Raw genomic sequence first — 20,975 nt, 5'->3', positions numbered from 1 at the left:
TAAGTGTTGTGGTGTAGTGTGTTAAGTGAGACATGAAAGCAAGATTTTTATTTGCTTGAGGAACATGAAGCACATCTTTAATAGAAGATCATTTTTTAAATTAGGTTAATTAATTAGGGCTTGACAAATATGGTGAATATTCATACCTCCACCGCTTGCGGCAGTGTGCACTTGACCGTTGCCGTAGTACTTCTCGCGAATGGCAAGCTTCTCGAGCTCACTTGTGATGTGGTCGGTCGTCCTAGAGTAGGCATACCACATGGTCTCTTCTCCTCTTTGTTCCCGTAGGGCAACAGTAACATGGCGTTCATTGAGAACATAGCTTTCGTCATAGCCATGCCAGCTTTCCATTACCTCATGGCCAGACTATTTGCAAAGTTCGCAATAGGGCCTAGTGTTGTTGGAGGAGGCGCCAGAGTTGTTGGAGTAGCATGGGCCTTTTTTTTGGAGCGCTCGTGTCCTCCTCCATTGAGGCCACGTCCCTGGTGACCATGGTGACCGCAGCCGCGACCACCATTGCCACGGCCATGCGACATGGCATTGCTAGAAGATTGCCACGGGCTTGAGCCTTGAAGAAGACTAACACAAGCCTCGAAGCTCAACAGTTGGTTGTATAGCTCGAAGGGGGTGACCGGCTTGACACGAGTGGCAAAGGGCAAGACAACAAAGTTATATATACTCAACGTCCCGGCCCTTCAGCACGTAGGAGGTTGTCTCCTGATCGGAAAGTGGAGCGTCGATGGTGGCAATCTCGTTTGCCAAAGCATTGATCTTAGCAAGGTACTCTGGTATGCATAGATTGCTCTTTCGAAGATTGGCAAGGGCGATGCGGTTGTTCACTACTTGAGCTTGAGTTTGAGAAACGAAGGAGGCATGGATGGAGCTCCAGATTTCTGTCGATGTCTACAATGTCACAACCTGCGCAAGAACCTATCGAGATAGATATCCCATGAGGTAAGCGTGTACCTATTACTGCTGGGCGAACTAGATCGTCCTGGCATAGTTGAAGACCCGCTCTTCCTTCCCATCCTTCATGATGGTCAAGGTGACAGGCGATGTCGGGCTTGCGGCATCGAGTAAGTGTTACATATGTGCTCCCTTGATGTTGGGTAGCACAATGGCCTTCCAAGGGAGAAAATTTCTCCTCGTGAGCTTCTCTTGTGGGGATGGCTTGAGAGAAATTGTTGTGGTACTAGAGGATGGCACGAAGGTGAAGCTTGAGGCGACGGTGGACGTGATGGAAACGATGAGGGTGGATGCGATGGAAGCAATGGTGCATGTCATGGATTTTCTCTCTCTCTCTCTCTCCCTCTCTCGTGGCGGTGATCTGGACTAGATCAGTTTTTCTGTAGCTACATGCGGGAAGAAGATGGCTCTGATGACCGTGTGAGATTGCAGGAAGCGTGTCCACCCCTGAGGGCCGCGTGATTGTATTTATATGCATAATGCCTTGGTGTACAAGGTGGATGATGGCTAGGAATCATCGAGAGGATTACATGAGATTGAGAAGGAGAAGACTTTGGTAGAGACAATGAAGAATATGACTATAAGATGAACCGACTTCTATCTCTATCTCTAGCCTATTGTCCACAATCTGACGCTCATTGCCTTTGAAGACCATGATCTTCCAGACGGTTAGGCGTCATGCTCTGAGCAACCAAAAGGAAATTGTGGTGTGGTATAGAACGAGTCAGTGATGGTTTTGGAAGTCTACCTTGAAGACTTACCATCAAAATTGGACAGGGTCTAAGTGACTTTAGCTCAAGGGGAATAAGGTGAAAACTAAGTGCCTTTTGAGTTGAATCCCAGATCTCCCTAACCAGACGTATAGTTGTCATAGCAACTAGAACTGGTCAAACAAATCCATTGTCTGCATCGAGCAATGTGGTTCTATTTCTTCAAATCTTTAATTTCCGCGGCTATGTGTTGAAGAATTTGCCCCTCTTCTCTTGAAGAATTTGACTGATGACTTTCATAATTTTGTGAACTCCTGTTGCATTCTATGTGTCTTAAGTTTACGTGAATTTCACTCATTCATTTATGTGTCCACATGTATGTATGTCTCACTACTTTATATGCATGTTCTATTTAGTCATGATGACTTTGCTACTATTCTGATGTGCATGAATGAGTGTAGAGACTTCTCTATTTAGTTATTCATCGCTATGTTATTCTGATGTACATTTTTGTGTACATTGGGTGAGTATAAACTATCAACAGAAAAGGTTTTTAGAAGGAAGCTAAACACCATCTTGAGCTAAAATGGGATATGCAAGCAAAACACCATCTTGAGCTGAAATGGGATATGGATTCCTAATGTTCAGGTGGAATTTCAGGATCCCTGAATCATAACTCCACCAGCCGGTCACGCCGATGAAGTCAAACAGGGAAATTGCCACACCCATTTACAGTATGATATGGTCACATTGGCCTTGGTCCTTAATTAATATGAGTGATGGCACCCTTGATCCTCCATTCAACGGTTGTTGGAAGTGCATCGGTGGTAACATTATGGTACTTGAACCCAGTCGGGTCCCTACTATCGCTCCTCTTGAGGCCCTTGTTTGTCTCGGTTGCCTTAAACTCGTCATTGGTGAGGTCGGTAACTGGTTGACACCAAACCAAACTTTGTGGTTTTCACCGTTGAATGACTGGAGGAAGATAATGTTAGCTTTGAACAACTTGAACTGATGCTCCTTCTCAGTGTTTGGTATGTTTGACAACAACAATCGTGATGAAGCCGTTGAAATGAGGGAGATCCCCTGTCATCTGTCCATCCTGAGAAACTCGCGGGGTGACGATGCTCAACAGCGCATCCACTGAAAAAAGAGAACAGAGCCCACAACGGCTCTAATTTCAGGTAAACCTAAAAAACACATTATGCATGATATGGTTCTTAAAATGATCTTGCCAATTGAAGTGGCAATGCAATGCATATGGTTGTTCAGTTTTGACTGATTCCTAACTCTCACTGAAAACACAATAAAACACTACTATTTCAGATGTACGATGCTCATTGCATGTGGATCAGGCTCGTCAGCAAGCAAGATCCAGTATCAAGGAAGTTAAGCATGAGAGATACTGGTATACTACTACATCTACAAGATGGCAGCTGACAGATTCATGAGGGTATGGTTAACAAACTATATTATTTGATGTCGGTTGTGACTAATGGAGACTACATTTGATGAAAACAGAAAGTTTTATTGATAACTTGATATAGATACGTTATGATACATTGAGTAGTTTGTTCACTTTTTTGGTTTGTTATTGGCCTTCGTGAGGAGATCCAAGAGGTGGTGATGCAACTGACACCGATGGTGATGGCCTTTCCAAGGCAGGAAAAAATTCAGACGATCGTTTCACATCTTTAGTAAGTCTCTCGCTCCCTCCCTCCCTCCCTCCCTCCCTCCCTCTCTGTTTTAAATATACACTGCACGACGCAGAGAGAAAGGTTGTGATACTACTCTAGAAGGCCGGTGATGGGAGAAGCTCCTCTCGCTTTAGATGGTCAACATGATAGTTGGGGTGAGGATAGGACAATAGGTAGCGGATTGTATCTAAACCGGCACGGGGGAGAGAAAAGAGCACAATTCGCCGAGGTGCAATCCCAAACCCTTTGGGTATTCCCCTAACAGTGATGATGTGATCAAAACAATGGCATGAAAAAACAAAAACGGATTTGGCCGAGGAATACTCATGTTAGGGACTAATTCTACAAGATATCAGGAGTTGAGGGACAAAGGTTGCACCACGATGTGGTCAAAACAATGACACATCGAGTCAAAACCGAGTTTGGCTGAGGAATACCACTACGAGGGAGTAACTATACCTGGTATTAAGAGTTGAGGGACCAAGGTTACACCAAAAAAGAGTTCACGGATGAAATCCAAACTTCGTGATTAGTTGAGGGACGAAAAATGCACTTTACTCTGTTTGAAATGAGCCTTTATGTGTTGTATGTGATCTACATTTTCAATTCAGAACACCCATTTGCAAAAGTGGCCAGCGTAATATTCTGATAAAAGATTGCAACACACAAGAACGCCTCAAGCGGCGCTACATGGTGGCGCCCCAACCACTAGTAGCTTCGAAAATGAAACACTAGTGACAACTATGATGCTCGAATTTATACACAAGTGAAAAAAGAGGAAATTCCACCAACCAAAAGTGTATTAATTTGCAGTGGATCAATTCGAACAGATATAATGTACCTTCTTTTTTAGAGAACAGATGTACCTTGATCCTTGAAGTCTATAAGAGAACCACAAACTCGGCGCTTGCTCGCCCACTTCAAGTTGTTCAATCGAGTGACGAGTGAGGCACTCAAGCACCACCTCACTTGCAAAAATTTCTGTCCAGCTTCTGCCGTTCAATGTTTTGCGCATGTGGAAGATCGAGATCAAAATAGGTGTGGGAGGCATCAGGAGTTCATAATATGCAATGGTGACCGAAACGGCTCTCATGTAGATTATTTTGTGCAGTATATAGATCCACTTATGTTGAATCACTTGATGTGAATTCTGCGTGCCGATCTTTCTCCGCGGAGCTGTGCAAGTGGAGTGGCACGATGAACTCAGCGATCTTGCATGTGTCCCACCTTAGTTAACCGGCATGTACCTTGCTAGTCCACTCAGCAATTGCAGAAGAGGCTGTAATAGAGAGTTTGATTGGAAAACCCATAAGTGCTCATGTATTGTTTTTCCTTTAAAAAACGCTACAGATATATTTTAATTTATTTTCATTACACAGAGCACGGAAAAGGTTATTTATGAAGGGGGAAACGAATTGCAGCTTTAAATCAGAAGCATTTACAATCGCAAGAATATGTGCACAGTGCGGTGAAGTAGTGCGAAGAACGTGGTGGATGGAGTCAGAGTAGATGGCGCAATTCGGAGAGCGTGGTCGATGATTCGCGTTTCTTCTGACGGCGGCACATTCGGTCCGGGGTGGCTCAGTTCTCCTGAACGGCGGAGGAGACAGGGAAGAGGAGATAGGGCGTCTGCTTCTATGCCATAAATAATGTTAGACAGAAACACTGATGATGACTCTGATGCTAGAATTTGCAAAAGGAAGGGGGGGGAATATGAAGGTGAAAGCCATCCAGCTGCTAGGAATCATAGATTAACTTGTTTTCTTTCAGGATTGCCTTTCAAGAAGAACACCTCACAATGGTCCGCCCAAAAAAATTATTAAGAAACCACATTATCATTTTTCTCTTTGGGGTGCCAAGATTTCTCAACACAATGATCGAAGTTTCCACTTACAGTACAACAGCCATTACCAACAACATGAGCCAGAGGTTACAATGCAACAATTGCAGGTGGCTCAGGTTAGATTTCAGTCATTTCTCAAAGCAAACCAAAACAAAAAATCAGATTCAGTCAACTGATTGTAGGGGAAACAAAGTGGAACCAGATTTTACAACTGCAAGATATGTACCAGTTTTCAGTACTTTATTGCTGCCAGGACGGCCAAATATTTGTTTCTTCGGATCATGAGATAAATACAACAGAGAAAAGAGAGGCTGGTTTGTGCCATCTTCTGACCAGAAAAAGGAAATTTACCCTCATTATAGTTTACAAGAACATGCACCATCCATGCAGCTAAAGATGTCACAACTATGCAGTACCACTCACCTCCATTAACAACACGAGATAAACGCACCTGAAAAGATAGGGTAAATAGTTTGTGCTATCTGCTCAGACGACAAATAATTACCAGCAGTACAGTTTGCAAAGGACAAAACACCATTCATACAGTTAAAGATGCCACATTGTACAACATACAGATACCAGCTACTTTCATTAACAATGGACCATCATAAGGAAAGAAAAAAATTACAATGCCTTGCTATTTTCTGCATCATGACAACCCAATTGGTCCCCAAAAAAGGTAAAGAATGGACCTGGCAGCCGTTGATCTATCATCACATAGCGAGCAGGTTAGTGCCCCGGTTGTAGTTCTTGACAAGAAAAATGCACAATAATTGCATGACCAAACTACCAATATAGAAGGTCAGCAACCATTTCATCAACCAAGGATTCTAGCAACTCTGCTGTTATGTCTTTTGCAGCTTCATGTGACTCTGTCTTGAAGTCGACCCAGCTCCCGAGAGGACCACTCATTTCTTTGTACACGAGTTCATCCACCATCCACTCCTCAGCAACCTTCAGACTAGTCATCTCTTGGTAGATTTCTTCCGGTGAGAGCTTCTGCAGAACTGCCATCCCCGTAAACCATGAGCTGTAACCAGCACTGAAGTAGTATGCGCACTTCACACTTAATACTTCATTCACGCAGTCAAAGAGCAGCCTCCGAATCATTCCGAAAGATTTTCTCTCTTCTTCACCCACTGGCAGCCTAAAATTGCCATTTAGTTCTTCAAACAGATGTGGATCCAGGATATCTGAGCTATCAAATCGCTCAAGGTAAGAGCAAGCATGATCTCTGACAGAAATAGCATTCAGTATTTCTCTTAAGAACTTTATCTCCATACGACATGAGCTGCTGCTTTCTGATGAATGTATTATTTCGGCTAAAGTCGCTGTGATTGATGAGGCTGTATCAGAATATTCTGATAAAGCCTCCACTTCTAGGACCCTACCATAGTGTGTCGAACCAGATGTTGCTGCCCCTTCTGTTGAACTAAATAACCTTGATTCTGAAAGGGGAGAGAAATGTTTTGACTTTTGAGAAAGATATGTGGCTAGTGCTATTGTAACAATAAAGCAACAGTATTCTCACTCACCATTTGCATTTGTTCGGCTCTCTGCAGAGCTGCAGGTTTCTGTTGAAAGAGAAGCTTCCCATGTAGAATGGGGGCTTAAGTGCAGATGCTCTAACTCCACTTGATCGATGGAATCATTATCATACTTCACAGATTGAGATGACTGGTCATACAGAGAAACTAAAGTTAGCATATAAACCAGTTCTTAACTTGTGATGAACATATACATACATCCAGGCTCAGCACCGCATTGATGTCACGGTTAGTTCGCAAGTTTCGCAAAGAATGAGAAGGTCAAGTGTTCAAACAAAGAAGTCTCAGTGCAGTACACCAAAGCTAAATTCCCTTCCTACCTCTATGATCAATGAGATCAGGTCAGTGTTTCTATCTTTGCTCAAAGCTGATCATGTACAACTGCCCAATATCAGTATATTGCTCTTCTAAAGGACAACACAGATTGTCGCTCTTTATGTTGTACTATCAACTACTGAACATTCAGGTTTTCACAATCTTGGAACAGGAGTGAAAGATAAACCAACCATATTCAGTAACCCTTGCTCTAGAATGTACCATAGCTATATGGAGCAAACATACTATGCTTAAATAGGTAACATAATCATTTGTTTTCTAGCCGGCATGTTTTATCATAGCCAATGGCTCACAAGGAAAATGGTACCATGCATAGGACATGTAGTTGGCAAGAAATAGGTAAAACAGGAAGAGTGGTATATCAAATGACATACCTGATCATCTTTTGATACAAGATCTGTCCAGGGGAATTTGTCTTTTCCATCCTTTGAAGACTGTATGGAGTCCCTATCATAATCAGTAGATGCAATGCTGGATGTGTCACAGGCTGATGCCGTATCATCCAAACCTGGTGAAGGGGCGTATATTCGAACACCATTGGCTGGCTTAGAATAGGGTGACCTCACCCCAGAAGTCAATTCTCTCAACTTCTGCTCAAGAAGAAGTCTCAAATAATCACCATCTATGGTATCTGATTCAGTATTTGATGTATTGCTTGAAGTTGACACTGAGTTCCAGTTCTCTATCGACCGTTTTTCCACAGAATGGGGAAACTGAGAACCATGTAATGATTTGTCAACTGGTGAGGTAAATGTGAACGAAACAATCTCAGTGCTGATTTTCTTTTTGTTTGTGGTGAAAGATGATTGCTCCTCTATCACAATATTGTGCCGAACACGCCTTGGGCTTCTTTCAGTGAGAACTTTATCACTTGGCTGGTTTTTCTTTGAGCGCATCCCCTCATCTGGTAATCTTCTTGGCTTGGGGATTGTTTTGGCTGTAGAGTTTGGTCTTCTGTTTGCATAGTTGGTTGGCTGCAATTCCCCCTTTCTGTTGCCTCTCATACTGTTTTCAGAGCGGCTAGTGACACCAGCCTTTCTGGGAGCAGCATTTGGTGGATGCAGGTTTCTTTGTTGTTGACTGTGTATTGCTGACTTGGGATTCATCTTGTGCTCAACACCCATAGCATTCTGCTTTGTGTTATTTTGCACAAGCACGTTGGAAGAACTTGCCATGCCCACTCTGCTACTAATCTTTTGCCTTTGTTGACTGGACCCGTTTCTCTCAACCATGTTATGTACAGGATCCGTACGTGTTGGAGGTTTCCTACTGATTCTGCTTACACCTTCTCTCCCTTGGCCATTTGTAGCTCTAAAATCTGACGATGGTCGACTGACAGCCTTGACCCTTGGAGCAACTGGAGCACTTCCATTTGACTGTGAGAATCTGGCAGAAGAGGATGTCTCTGAAGTTATCAAACTTCCATCCAACGATCTTCCACTCGGTGGCTTAGAAGATGCAGCGCCATCACGCCTTCTTGCCGCTTGGGACATTTGCTGGACTCTTACAATCTCTGTAGGGCTGAAGGCACGCACATCATTTGAGTACCCAGCATCACGAACTCTGTACGAGCTGGTATTCTCAGCTCCAGGCCCGATAATCCTAGATGCTGCCTCCATGATATCAGCAGCATTTCTGCTTGATACATGATTAGGATTCTTCACTGGGGAGAACAACTTATGCTGTGCAACTGAAAGTGTCCTCTTGGCAAATCTCGGAGGCAGGGCTTCCATTCTAAACCGGTCAATAGGACTACTCGGCATCTTATGAGGACTAGAAAGGCCAACATAGCTTCTGCCAATCAACTCATCATGGGCAATAGCTTGGAAGGTATGTTGCCCGGCAAAAGGGGCCGGGTAGGGTCCAGATGAGCTTGCCGCAGGCATAGAGTCCAGACCCATAAGCCTCGCAACGACAGTGGGTCCTCTCCTCGCGCAAGCTTCGTCATCAATCACAGAGGATGAGCAGCTATGCTCACTGCTTTCCTTCATACTCATCCCATCTTCCAGGATCTGCCAATATGCACACAGTTTGACTCATCAGAACGATAGTAAGCAAGCAAAGAGAGCTGCTGGAAAAAAGACAATGCACCCGAACACGCACCGAGTTTGACGGCGTACTCGGCACGCTGCCATCAACCTCCTTCCCATCTACTGAATTCCCTGCAAGGACAGGGTTAGTGTGTGAGCTCAGCCCCTGTTTCTACTCCTGAAAATTTATCTGACTTTACAGCAGCCACTGTCGTCCCACGGAACATTTGCTTACCCTGGGACGGCGAATATCCGCCGCCTCCGCTGAAGAGCCGGCGCTTGGACTTCTTGCTCTTGCCCCAATCAAAGAGGCCGAAGAAGCCATGGCCCTTGGATGCAGCTTTCTCCACGTCCATCCCTGCTCACTGTCAAAAAATAACCTGCAAATCAAGATGTCACACTCAAGCACAAGAGAATGGAATGAAGGCAATCACATTTCAGCAAAAACGCAGCTAAAAGTAGGTAGGTAATCGACGGAGGGCCAGCAACAGCAACGGGCGAAACCAATCATCCCCCAAAATCCGATCTTTATCTGGAAATTTGACCCGGAGAAGCCCACACAGGGGCAGGGCGGCAGGCAACCCAAAGGCAGACAAAGTGAGAATGCAGGGTAGAAGCCATACCTGAGAATCGAAGGCCGGAAGAAACCCGCCGGGGAACCAGCCTCCGGAGAAACGCCGGGGAAGATCCGCCCTTCCGCGCGCGGCAGGGGGTCAACGGCGCGGAACTCAGCGGAGCAGAAGCTCGCAGCCGGAGGCGAGTCTCCGTCGCGTACCGGCCCGGATCGAGCCGCGCAGGGCCGTGGCCCGTCGGGGAAGGAGCCACCCGAGTCCCAAAGCGGCGATCTTTACCCTTGTTCCTTTCCTCGGGCGGGCGGCGCGTGGGGGGTGGTGGAGGAGGAGGAGGAGGATCCGCGGGGGAGCGTCACGCCAGGGCGGGCGAGCGGGGGACGCGGAGGAGGAGGCGGGGGGCGGCCGTGGCCGTGGCGCCCATCAATGCTGTCCTGCTGCTGCCGTGCTGCGCGAGGAAGACAGGGGAGTAGAAGGAGGGGGAGGAGAGAGAGAGGGGGGACGGACGGGGAGGAAATTAAAAAGGGAGCCCCGGGATGGGGATCCAGATCGTTATCGTCACGATTATTGTATGTCTGTTTGTTTGTTGTTTTACCACGGCCCGTGTTCAAAATTTGAATCCTTTTTGTACCCACCCACCCCCAACGGCTCACCCATGTCATGGTCACGCGTGCTCTACTTGGGTCAAGTACTTATAAAGTAAGTAGGGGTTACTGAGGCTGATCGTCGTATTTAGGAGCTTAAGTGAGGTTGTGGAAAGATAAGACGTTGAGTGTGGTGAAAGGAGGGATGTCGCGTCCAGCTGGCGCCTGACAAGTGGGCCAATAGTACGTCGGCATTTGCCTTTGTTTGTTAAAAAAAGTGCATCGACGGTTTTTAAAAATTAAGAAACCCGGAGGGGCTGTTTTTCTTAGAAGAAAGGATACCGCCCAGTTTTAAGTTAAAGCCCTTGACGATGATAACCTTACAAAACAACACACGCATAACAAGGAAAATAAAACAATACAATACAACAGTGTCGAGGAACGACAACAACCCGAGAAAACAACAAGGAAATTTGATCTCGCATAAAATGGTATTTTGCACATGCAGAAGTGACATGAGCAAGTGTCTACATGTGAAACACTCGTGTACAATTCAATTCTACTTGGGCACTTGGGTTCCCCCTCTTCTAGATTTTTTTTGTGAAAGAGAATTTATTATTCAAGCGACGGTCAAGTCTGCCTTACAAAGATCAGGCACCTCATTTGGTCCTGATCGAAGCCACACGACAGTGCGCTTCTTTATTCTATCAAAATTTGCTAAAAATGGCTAACTGAGCTTTGTTCCCGCCTAACATGCTTGACTGAAAAGTACCTACCTTCTTGCAAGAGGTATGATCTGATCTCTTGCACCATCATTGTATTAGCTGATCTGTCATCATCAGTACCCGTAATCAGTTTGACAACATCCAAACAATCCGTTTGGATGACGATCGGCATGGTAGTCCACTCGGTTGCATGGGAAATCCCTTCCATACATGCAGCAATTTCAGACTCAAGTGCAGACACACAATGTCTAAGCTCACGACAGGATGAATAGATGATTGCACCGGTTTCATCCCTGAGTACCATACTGGCTCCGTCCATACCATCTTGAGCTGAAAATGACCCATCAGTGTTTAGCGCTGCCCAGCCTGCCGGGGGCGCCTCCCACCGGGCTGGCTGAGCCTCACGGTGCATCATATGTGGTACAGGACGTAATTTGAGCGGAGGACTAGCGACCATCTTCCCTTTGACATGATTAGCATGTGGGTCATTCTGCACGGCCAGCAAGGAAGATATTTAGCTCAAAAGGAAGCGTGTTGAAGCCTCAACTGTTGTCGTCCGCTTGTCATGCACAATTTCATTGCGTACGTATCAACAACGCCAAATCGTCATTAGTGTACACATGCGCTGCTCTTCAGATAGATCTGGCAGAATATGGAGGAGCCACTCCGGCCATGTGTGTTGCACCTGTCGTATATCCAGGATACTCCACTGATGCACCATTGCTTGCCATAACGCCACTGCCCGGGGGCATCTACAAAGAGCATGGAAGGTGTCCCCCGACTCAGTAGCATAAACAGGGCACATGTTAGACACTTCAAGACTACAACGATTTTTATTAATCCAAGTGGGTAGACAATCAGTAACCACACGCCACGCAAACACACGCACCTTGGGAGGAGCAGGGCACCTCCATAATAAAGCCCAGATGACTCGTCGCCCGTCCGGTCCCTGCTCGCCGCGACTGAAGAGGGACAAAGACGATCCTCTAGCGCCAGCCGGTAAGCGCTTCGAACAGAGAAAACACCCTTTTTCTCAGGTTCCCAAGCAAGAACATCCTCGCCCAGTCGAGGGGAGGCTCGGATTTTAACAATTTGCTCGACGTCCGTAGGAAGAAAATAATTATTAAGAACATCCAGCTGCCACGCACCATGTTCATCGAGTATCTCAGAAACTCTCCTAAGGCGACATCTTCCCTGTGTTGTGATCGGAGTGCCAGAACCTCCATTGGGAATCCATCTATCTCTCCAAATGCGGATGCCACAACCATTTCCTACTCTCCAGATGAGCCCTTTCTTGAGAAGGTCTAAACCATGGACAATTGCTTGCCAAGTAGGAGAAGAGCCGCTGGGGAACACAGTGTCCTCAAGTTCACCGAAAGAGAAGTATTTGGCCTTTAGCACTCGCGCGCACAAACTATGAGGGAATTGTTGGAATTATGCCCTAGAGGCAATAATAAATGTATAGTTGTTATTATAATTCCTGTAACAAGATAATAGTTTATTATCCATGCTATAATTGTATTGAATGAAGACTCGTTTACATGTGTGGATACATAGACAAAACACCGTCCCTAGCATGCCTCTAGTTGGCTAGCCAGTTGATCGATGATAGTCAGTGTCTTCTGATTATGAAGAAGGTGTTGTTGCTTGATAACTGGATCACGTCATTGGGAGAATCACGTGATGGACTAGACCCAAACTAATAGACGTAGCATGTTGATCGTGTCATTTTGTTGCTACTGTTTTCTGCATGTCAAGTATTTATTCCTATGACCATGAGATCATATAACTCACTGACACCGGAGGAATGCTTTGTGTGTATCAAACGTCGCAACGTAACTGGGTGACTATAAAGATGCTCTACAGGTATCTCCGAAGGTGTTAATTGAGTTAGTATGGATCAAGACTGGGATTTGTCACTCCGTATGACGGAGAGGTATCTCGGGGCCCACTCGGTAATACAACATCACACACAAGCCTTGCAAGCAAAGTAACTTAGTGTAAGTTGCGGGATCTTGTATTACGGAACGAGTAAAGAGACTTGCCGGTAAACGAGATTGAAATAGGTATGCGGATACTGACGATCGAATCTCGGGCAAGTAACATACCGAAGGACAAAGGGAATGACATACGGGATTATACGAATCCTTGGCACTGAGGTTCAAACGATAAGATCTTCGTAGAATATGTAGGATCCAATATGGGCATCCAGGTCCCGCTGTTGGATATTGACCGAGGAGTCTCTCGGGTCATGTCTACATAGTTCTCGAACCCGCAGGGTCTGCACACTTAAGGTTCGACGTTGTTTTATGCGTATTTGAGTTATATGGTTGGTTACCGAATGTTGTTCGGAGTCCCGGATGAGATCACGGACGTCACGAGGGTTTCCGGAATGGTCCGGAAACGAAGATTGATATATAGGATGACCTCATTTGATCACCGGAAGGTTTTCGGAGTTACCGGGAATGTACGGGGAATGACGAATGGGTTCCGGGAGTTCACCGGGGGGGCAACCCACCCCAGGGAAGCCCATAGGCTTTGGGGAGACACACCAGCCCTTAGTGGGCTGGTGGGACGGCCCCAAGGGGGCCTATGCGCCAAGAATAAAGAATCAAAGGAAAAGAAAAAAAAGAGGGAGGAAGTGGGAAGGGAGGGGGACTCCTCCCACCAAACCAAATCCAACTCGGTTTGGGGGGGGAGTCCTCCCCCCTTGGCTCGGCCGACTCCTTGGGGGTCCTTGGACCCCAAGGCAAGGCCCCCCCTCCCTCCTCCTATATATATGGAGCAATTAGGGCTGATTTGAGACGACTTTCTCACGGCTGCCCAACCACATACCTCCATAGTTTTTCCTCTAGATCGCGTTTCTGCGGAGCTCGGAAGATCATCACCAACCTCCGGAGCGCCGTCACGCTGCCGGAGAACTCTTCTACCTCTCCGTCTCTCTTGCTGGATCAAGTAGGCCGAGATCATCGTCGAGCTGTACGTGTGCTGAACGCGGAGGTGTCGTCCATTCGGTACTAGATCGTGGGACTGATCACGGGATTGTTCGCGGGGCGGATCGAGGGACGTGAGGACGTTCCACTACATCAACCGCGTTCTATAACGCTTCTGCTGTACGATCTACAAGGGTACGTAGATCACTCATCCCCTCTCGTAGATGGACATCACCATGATAGGTCTTCGTGCGCGTAGGAAAAATTTTGTTTCCCATGCGACGTTCCCCAACAGGAATGTCACGATCCGCCATGCTTGACGAGCCAACAATGCTTGATTAAAAAGACGAAATTCCCTGAACCCCATACCACCACGAAACTTGGGCAGAATCAGCTTCTCCCAAGAACTCCAATGTGTTTTGCGGCGCCCCTTCTCGGCACCCCACCAATAATTCCTGACCATGCGTGTAAGATCATCGCAGGTGGATGCCGGTAGACGGAAAACACTCATCAAGTATGTCGGGAGGGCTTCTGCAATAGACTTAATTAAAACATCTCTTCCACTTTGGGCCATCTGGTCACACCAAGACACAATCCTCTTTGTAAATTTCTCCTGAATATTCTGAAATCGGCCCTTTGACATCCTTCCATTGGGTGTGGGTAGGCCAAGATATTTCTCCTCAAAGTTCACATTCTGCACATCCAGAGCGCATGTCACATCTTCCCTATCATTCGGTCGACAATTCTCACCAAAAATAATAGAACATTTCTTTGGGTTGATGAGTTGTCCTGTGGCAAGAGCATACTCATCAAGAACTCCCTTGATCCTTGTGGCTTCCCCTTCCGTTGCATGAAAAAATAATAAGGTGTCATCAGCAAATAATAAGTGTGATATCCCTGGTGCTCTCGGACACACCTTTAGTGGTGAAATGTGTGCCTCTTGTGCCTCCTTTTCCGGCAAAGCCGCTAGATCGTCAGCGATAAATAGAAATAAAATGGTGATAAAGGATCTCCCTGCCGTAACCCACGTGACGGTGCAAATGAATCTGAGCGGACTCCATTTAATTTAACTGTGTATCTCACCGAGGTGACACATAACATAATCCATCTCACACATCGACGATCAAAGCCCAATTGTTGCATCACTTGCTCCAGGAACTTCCAGCCCACTCGATCATAAGCCTTTGACAAGTCCAATTTGTATGCACAAAAACTTCTATCCGGGTTCTTCTCATGCTTTATGAAGTGTGTACACTCGAAAGCCATGAAGGCTTTATCCGTAATCAGCTTTCCGGGGAAAAACACACTGTGTTCTGGTGAAATAATATCCCCCAACAGAGGCCTCAACCTGTTCACCAGACATTTGGCAATAATCTTGTATATGACATTACACAAACTTATTGGTCTAAAATCAGATAATCTTGTTGGCTCGTCAACTTTGGGAATCAACACAATAGTTGTCATGTTGATACCCTCGGGCATGTGGCCTGACTCAAAAAACAGCCTTACTGCCTCAACAATATCATCTTGCACTATGGCCCAATGCTTCTGGAAGAAACGTGCTGGAAATCCATCTGAACCTGGGGCCTTAAGAGGACCCATCTGAAACAAAGCATCACTAATCTCTTTGACGGAAAATGGGTTGATTACTTTGAGGACGGGTTGATTTTTAATCTTACATCAAACCTTTTACCAAGTGCCTTCTTCTCGTATTTGTCACCTATCACTAGCTTGGCTCCGAAGAAACTCATGTACCGTTGCTGGATATATGCAATCCGCTAATGGTCGAAAACAAATCACATATGGCTTTGGATTGGCCATGACGGTTAAGACCCCACATCATAGTGCCTAAGAGCAGCGGCGAAGCCAGAAGTTGCCAAGCCCGAGGTCCATGCTTGCTATAGTGTCAGTATAGTATCAAATAGTACCCCAAAATGCTACAATCAATGAAGAAGTTGTTGCTCGCGCCCTGGGCCCAGCCCCCGGCATGGGTCATATCTCCGCCACTACCTAAGAGCAAGAATAATAGTAGAGCCAGCCGATGATTTGTCTTATTGTTATGCCATCTACAAGCAGCATAGTAGCTAGAGGGCATAGTAGATAGCTATAAATATATTACTTTATTAGTACATGAATGTAGCTGGCTCTTAATGTGCCATCTGTTTACCTTGTTTGCTCCTACTCATAAAAATATAATATTTAAACTTTTATAACATGCTTAAATCACCTTATTATACTTGATTTAAGTGGATACATAACGAGCAAGCAAGTCCGAGAGCCAAATTACCTCTCATTTTTCCCATGTCACCATGTTTTCTGTGTCTTGTACATATACACATGTGACCTTGGCGTCAGACCAAGTGACGATTTTAAGATGGATATAGAAAAAAAATTCAACTAGCGTTCAACTTGCCAAATATAGCCTCGAGGCTTTGGGTATTCTATCTTCTTTTTTTAACCAGAAGGCTTTTCCTTGTGTTCCATATTTCATTGATAACTGAGATTACAGAATTGTAGTAAGCCAGACTTCATTAAGTTGGATCAAGTTTTTTAATAATAATAGGTCAACATCTGTAAAAACAAATTTACTTTATTAGATTCATTATGAAATGTTTTTTTATAGTATATACTTCATACATCCGTTTGAGTGACAAGTAATTCTATGCCGAGAGAATATATTGATAGCATGCATCATTGTGATTTTCTCTATGGAGTTGTTCAAACAACAAAAGTGTTGGCTTACAAAAATTCTAAAATTTAAATTATTTTAAAAAGGGAAAAGAAAGTGTGAGTATTTATTTCGCGGAGTGGATTATTTGCTCTTGGGCTTCATGAAGCCTGAAATTTGCAATCTTTCAAAAATCAACTTTTAAGTTACTAAAAATATGGGGAAAAATTACGCAAGTACTTATAGATATATACTAGATGAGTGTAAAATTTCATCACAAAATATGTTTTAATGTGACATGTACAAAAATAAAACTCATGTAATTTTATAGTGAATAGTACATGTGCTAGAAATAGGTGGTTTTTGCAAACCAACGTCAGGTTGGATGGTTAGAGCATCTTTAGCAGACCTTGTACAAAGTCAATTCACAAAAGTCGATTACAGTTCGCGGAAAAAGGGTTTTACGGGACGGAGCGGGTGCGAACATAGTCAGACCCCGAAAATCGGACCCGTAAAAAAGGATATTCGCAGAAGATGTTTTTTTATGGATCGGCAATGCAGGGTCTACCCTGGGGCCATCTCGTCGACCCGTGAACCGAAAACCCCGTAAATCATAATTATTAATGTGCAATATAAGTAAAATGTCAACATTACAATACAATAATCATCCAAAGTACAATAACTATTCAAATCACCGTAGCGAACTAAATAATTCAATACAAAACTTGTCCCGTATACAAATCACACATGAATGAAATGAAAATGAATGGAAAAATGTAATGTGTTACTACCCAGCCCTTTGTCAATGGTGCTCAATGAGATCCTTCTGAAGTTGACAATGAGTGTTTGCATTTTCAATCTCCTTGCAGTGTTGGAGAACGTTGCATGGGAAACAAAAAATTTCCTACGCATACGAAGACCTATCATGGTGATGTCCATCTATGAGAGGGGTTAGATCTACATACCCTTGTAGATCGCTAAGCGGGAAGCGTTAAGAAATGCGGTTGATGTAGTGGTACAGCTTCGTGATTCAAATCACAGTCGTCTCACGGTTCGTTCCGATCTAGCGCCGAACGGACGGCACCTCCGCGTTTAGCACACGTACAACTTGATGACGATCTCGGCCTTCTTGATCCAGCAAGAGAAATAGAGAAGTAGATGAGTTCTCCGGCAGCGTGACGGCGCTCCGGTGGTGGTGATGATCTACTCCTGCAGGGCTCCGCCTGAGCTCCGCAGAAATCCGATCTAGAGGCAAAACTATGTGGAATAGGTTTGAGTTGCACGTGGCAAAGTTGTGTCTCAAAAACCCTAAAACCACCAGTATATATAGGAGGAGGGGAGGGGCTAGCCTTGGGGCACAAGGGCCCCAAGGGTGCGCTGGCCGAAGGGAGTGGAGGACTCCTCCTCCAATTCGGTTTGGGGAAGGAGGAGGAGTCCTCTTCCTTCCCACCTCCCTCTTTTCTTTTTTTTCTTTCTTTCCTTTGGTTTTTTCACTTGTGGCGCCATAGCCCTCATGGGCTAACTCCACCAGCCCACTAAGGGATGGTGCGCCACTCTAAGGCTACTGGGCCCACTCCCGGGTGGGTGGTCCCCTCCCGGTGAACACCCGGAACCCATTCGTCACTCCCGGTACACTGCCAGAAATTCCCGAAACTTTTCGGTGACCAAATGAAACCATCCTATATATCAATCTTCGTTTCCGAACCATTCCAGAATCCCTCGTGACGTCTGTGATCTCATCCGGGACCCTGAACAACATTCGGTAACCACACATATAACTCAACTATACTAAAACATCATCGAACCTTAAGCGTGCAGACCCTGTGGGTTCGAGAACTATGTAGACATGACCAGGGACACTCCTCGGTCAATATACAATAGCGGGACCTGGATGCCCATATTGGATCCTACATATTCTCTGAAGATCTTATCGGTTGAACCTCAGTGCCAAGGATTCATATAATCTCGTATGTCATTCCCTTTGTCCTTCGGTATGTTACTTGCCCAAGATTCGATCGTCGGTATTCGCATACCTATTTTAATCTCGTTGCCGGCAAGTCTCTTTACTCGTTCCGTAATACAAGATCCCGTGACTTACACTTAGTCACATTGCTTGCAAGGCTTGTTTGTGATGTTGCATTACCGAGTGGGCCCGAGATACCTCTCCGTCACACGGAGTGAAAATCCCAGTCTTGATCCATACTAACTCAACGGACACCTTCAGAGATACCTATAGAGTACCTTTATAGTCACACAGTTACGTTGCGATGTTTGATACACACAAGGTATTCCTTCGGTGCCAGTGAGTTATATGATCTCATGATCATAGGAATAAATACTTGACACGCAGAAAACAATAGCAACAAAATGACATGATCACATGCTACGTTCATAGTTTGGGTCTAGTCCATCACATGATTCTCCTAATGATGTGATCCAGTTATCAAGTGACAAAACTTGCATATGGTCAGAAAACCTTGACTATCCTTGATCAACTGGCTAGCCAACTAGAGGCTTGCTAGGGACATTGTTTTGTCTATGTATCCACACATGTATCTATGTTTTCATTCAATACAATTATAGCATGGATAATAAACGATCATCTTGAAATAGGAAATATAATAATAACTATTTTATCATTGCATCTAGGGCATATTTCCAGCAGTCTCCCACTTGCACTAGAGTCAATAATCTAGTCCTCACATCGCCATGTGATTTACATTGTAATAAATCTAACACCCATATAGTTCTGGTGTTGATCATGTTTTGCCCGTGGAAGAGGTTTAGTCAGCGGATCTGCTATATTCATATCCATGTGCACTTTGCAAATATTTACGTCCTCTCCTTGGGCGTAGTCGCGGATGAGGTTGAAGCGTTGTTTGATGTGCCTGGTCTTCTTGTGAAACCTTCGTTCCTTTGCTAAATCAATGGCACCAGTGTTGTCACAGAACAGAGTTATTGGATTTAGTGCGCTTGGCACAACTCCAAGATCCGTCATGAACTGCTTCATCCATACACCCTCCTTAGCTGTCTCTGAGGCAGCCAAGTACTTCGCTTCACATGTAGAATCTGCTATGACGCTTTGCTTGGAACTTCACCAGCTTACCGCACCCCCATTAAGAATAAATACGTATCCGGTTTGAGACTTAGAGTCATCCGGATCAGTGTCAAAGCTTGTGTCGACGTAACCCTCTTCGTCACCTCCATAAACGAGAAACATTTCCTTAGTCCTTTTGAGGTACTTCAGAATATTCTTGACCGCCGTCAAGTGATCCACTCCTGGATTACTTTGAAACCTGCCCGCCATACTTATGGTCAAGATGACGTCTGGTCTAGTGCACAGCATTGCATACATGATAGAATCTATGGCTGAAGCATAGGGGACGGAACTCATTTTTTCTATATCTTCCGCAGTTGCTAGGCACTGAGTCTTACTCAATTTTATACCTTGTAACACTCGCAAGAAACCCTTATTGGATTGTTTCATTTTGAACTTCTTCTTCAAAACTTTATCAAGGTATGTGCTTTGTGAAAGTCCTATCAGGTGTCTCGATCTATACCTATAGATCTTAATGCCTAGAATGTAAGCAGCGTCTCCTAGGTCCTTCATAGAGAAACTTTTATTCAATTAATCCTTTACGCTCTCCAAAAACTCCACGTTGTTTCCAATCAGCAATATGTCATCCACATATAATATTAGAAACGCCACAGAGCTCTCACTCACTTTTTTGTAAATACAAGATTCTCCAACCACTTGTATAAACCCGAATGCTTTGATCACCTCATCAAAGCGCTTATTCCAACTCCGAGATGCTTGCACCAGTCCATAAATGGATCGCTCGAGCTTGCATACTTTGTTAGCATTCTTTGGATCGACAAAACCTTTGGGTTGCATCATATACAACTCTTCCTTAAGAAAACCGTTAAGGAACGTCATTTTGACATCCATCTGCCAGATTTCATAATCTAAAAATGCAGCTATTGCTAACATGATTCGGGCGGACTTAAGCATCGCTACCGGTGAGAACGTCTCATCGTAGTCAACTCCTTGAACTTGTGAAAAACCCTTTGCCACAAGTCGAGCTTTATAAACGGTCACATTACCGTCTGCGTCCGTCTTCTTCTTAAAGATCCATTTGTTCTGAATAGCCTTTCGGCCTTCAGGTAATACTTCCAAAGTCCACACTTTGTTTCCGTACATAGATCCTATCTCGGACTTCATGGCCTCCAGCCATTTGTTGGAATCCAGGCCCACCATTGCTTCTTCATAATTCGCAGGTTCATTGTTGTCTAACAACATGATTGATAAGACATGATTACCGTACCACTCAGGAGTAGTACGTGATCTTGTCGGCCTGCGAGGTCCG

The 20,975-nt window shown here is 44.9% G+C and overlaps 1 protein-coding gene across 1 annotated transcript; it reads right to left on the bottom strand.

Annotated features, from left to right (window-relative positions):
• Window positions 1–5,740: 5,740 nt before the first annotated feature.
• LOC123453174 lies at window positions 5,741–10,255 on the bottom strand. Its single transcript, XM_045129945.1, has 6 exons — window positions 9,753–10,255; window positions 9,365–9,509; window positions 9,203–9,261; window positions 7,474–9,111; window positions 6,752–6,893; window positions 5,741–6,664 (listed from the first exon to the last, which is right to left on the bottom strand). Exons 2-6 carry the CDS (start codon window positions 9,483–9,485, stop codon window positions 6,003–6,005), a joined length of 2,622 nt encoding a protein of 873 aa, XP_044985880.1. The 5' UTR covers window positions 9,486–9,509; window positions 9,753–10,255; the 3' UTR covers window positions 5,741–6,002.
• Between the last annotated feature and the right edge of the window lie 10,720 nt (window positions 10,256–20,975).

This window comes from Hordeum vulgare, chromosome 5H (assembly GCF_904849725.1).
Source record: "Hordeum vulgare subsp. vulgare chromosome 5H, MorexV3_pseudomolecules_assembly, whole genome shotgun sequence".
Taxonomy (NCBI): domain Eukaryota; kingdom Viridiplantae; phylum Streptophyta; class Magnoliopsida; order Poales; family Poaceae; genus Hordeum; species Hordeum vulgare.
The sequence above is the reverse complement of the archived record's forward strand: the minus strand, read 5'-3'. Positions and strand labels throughout refer to the sequence as shown.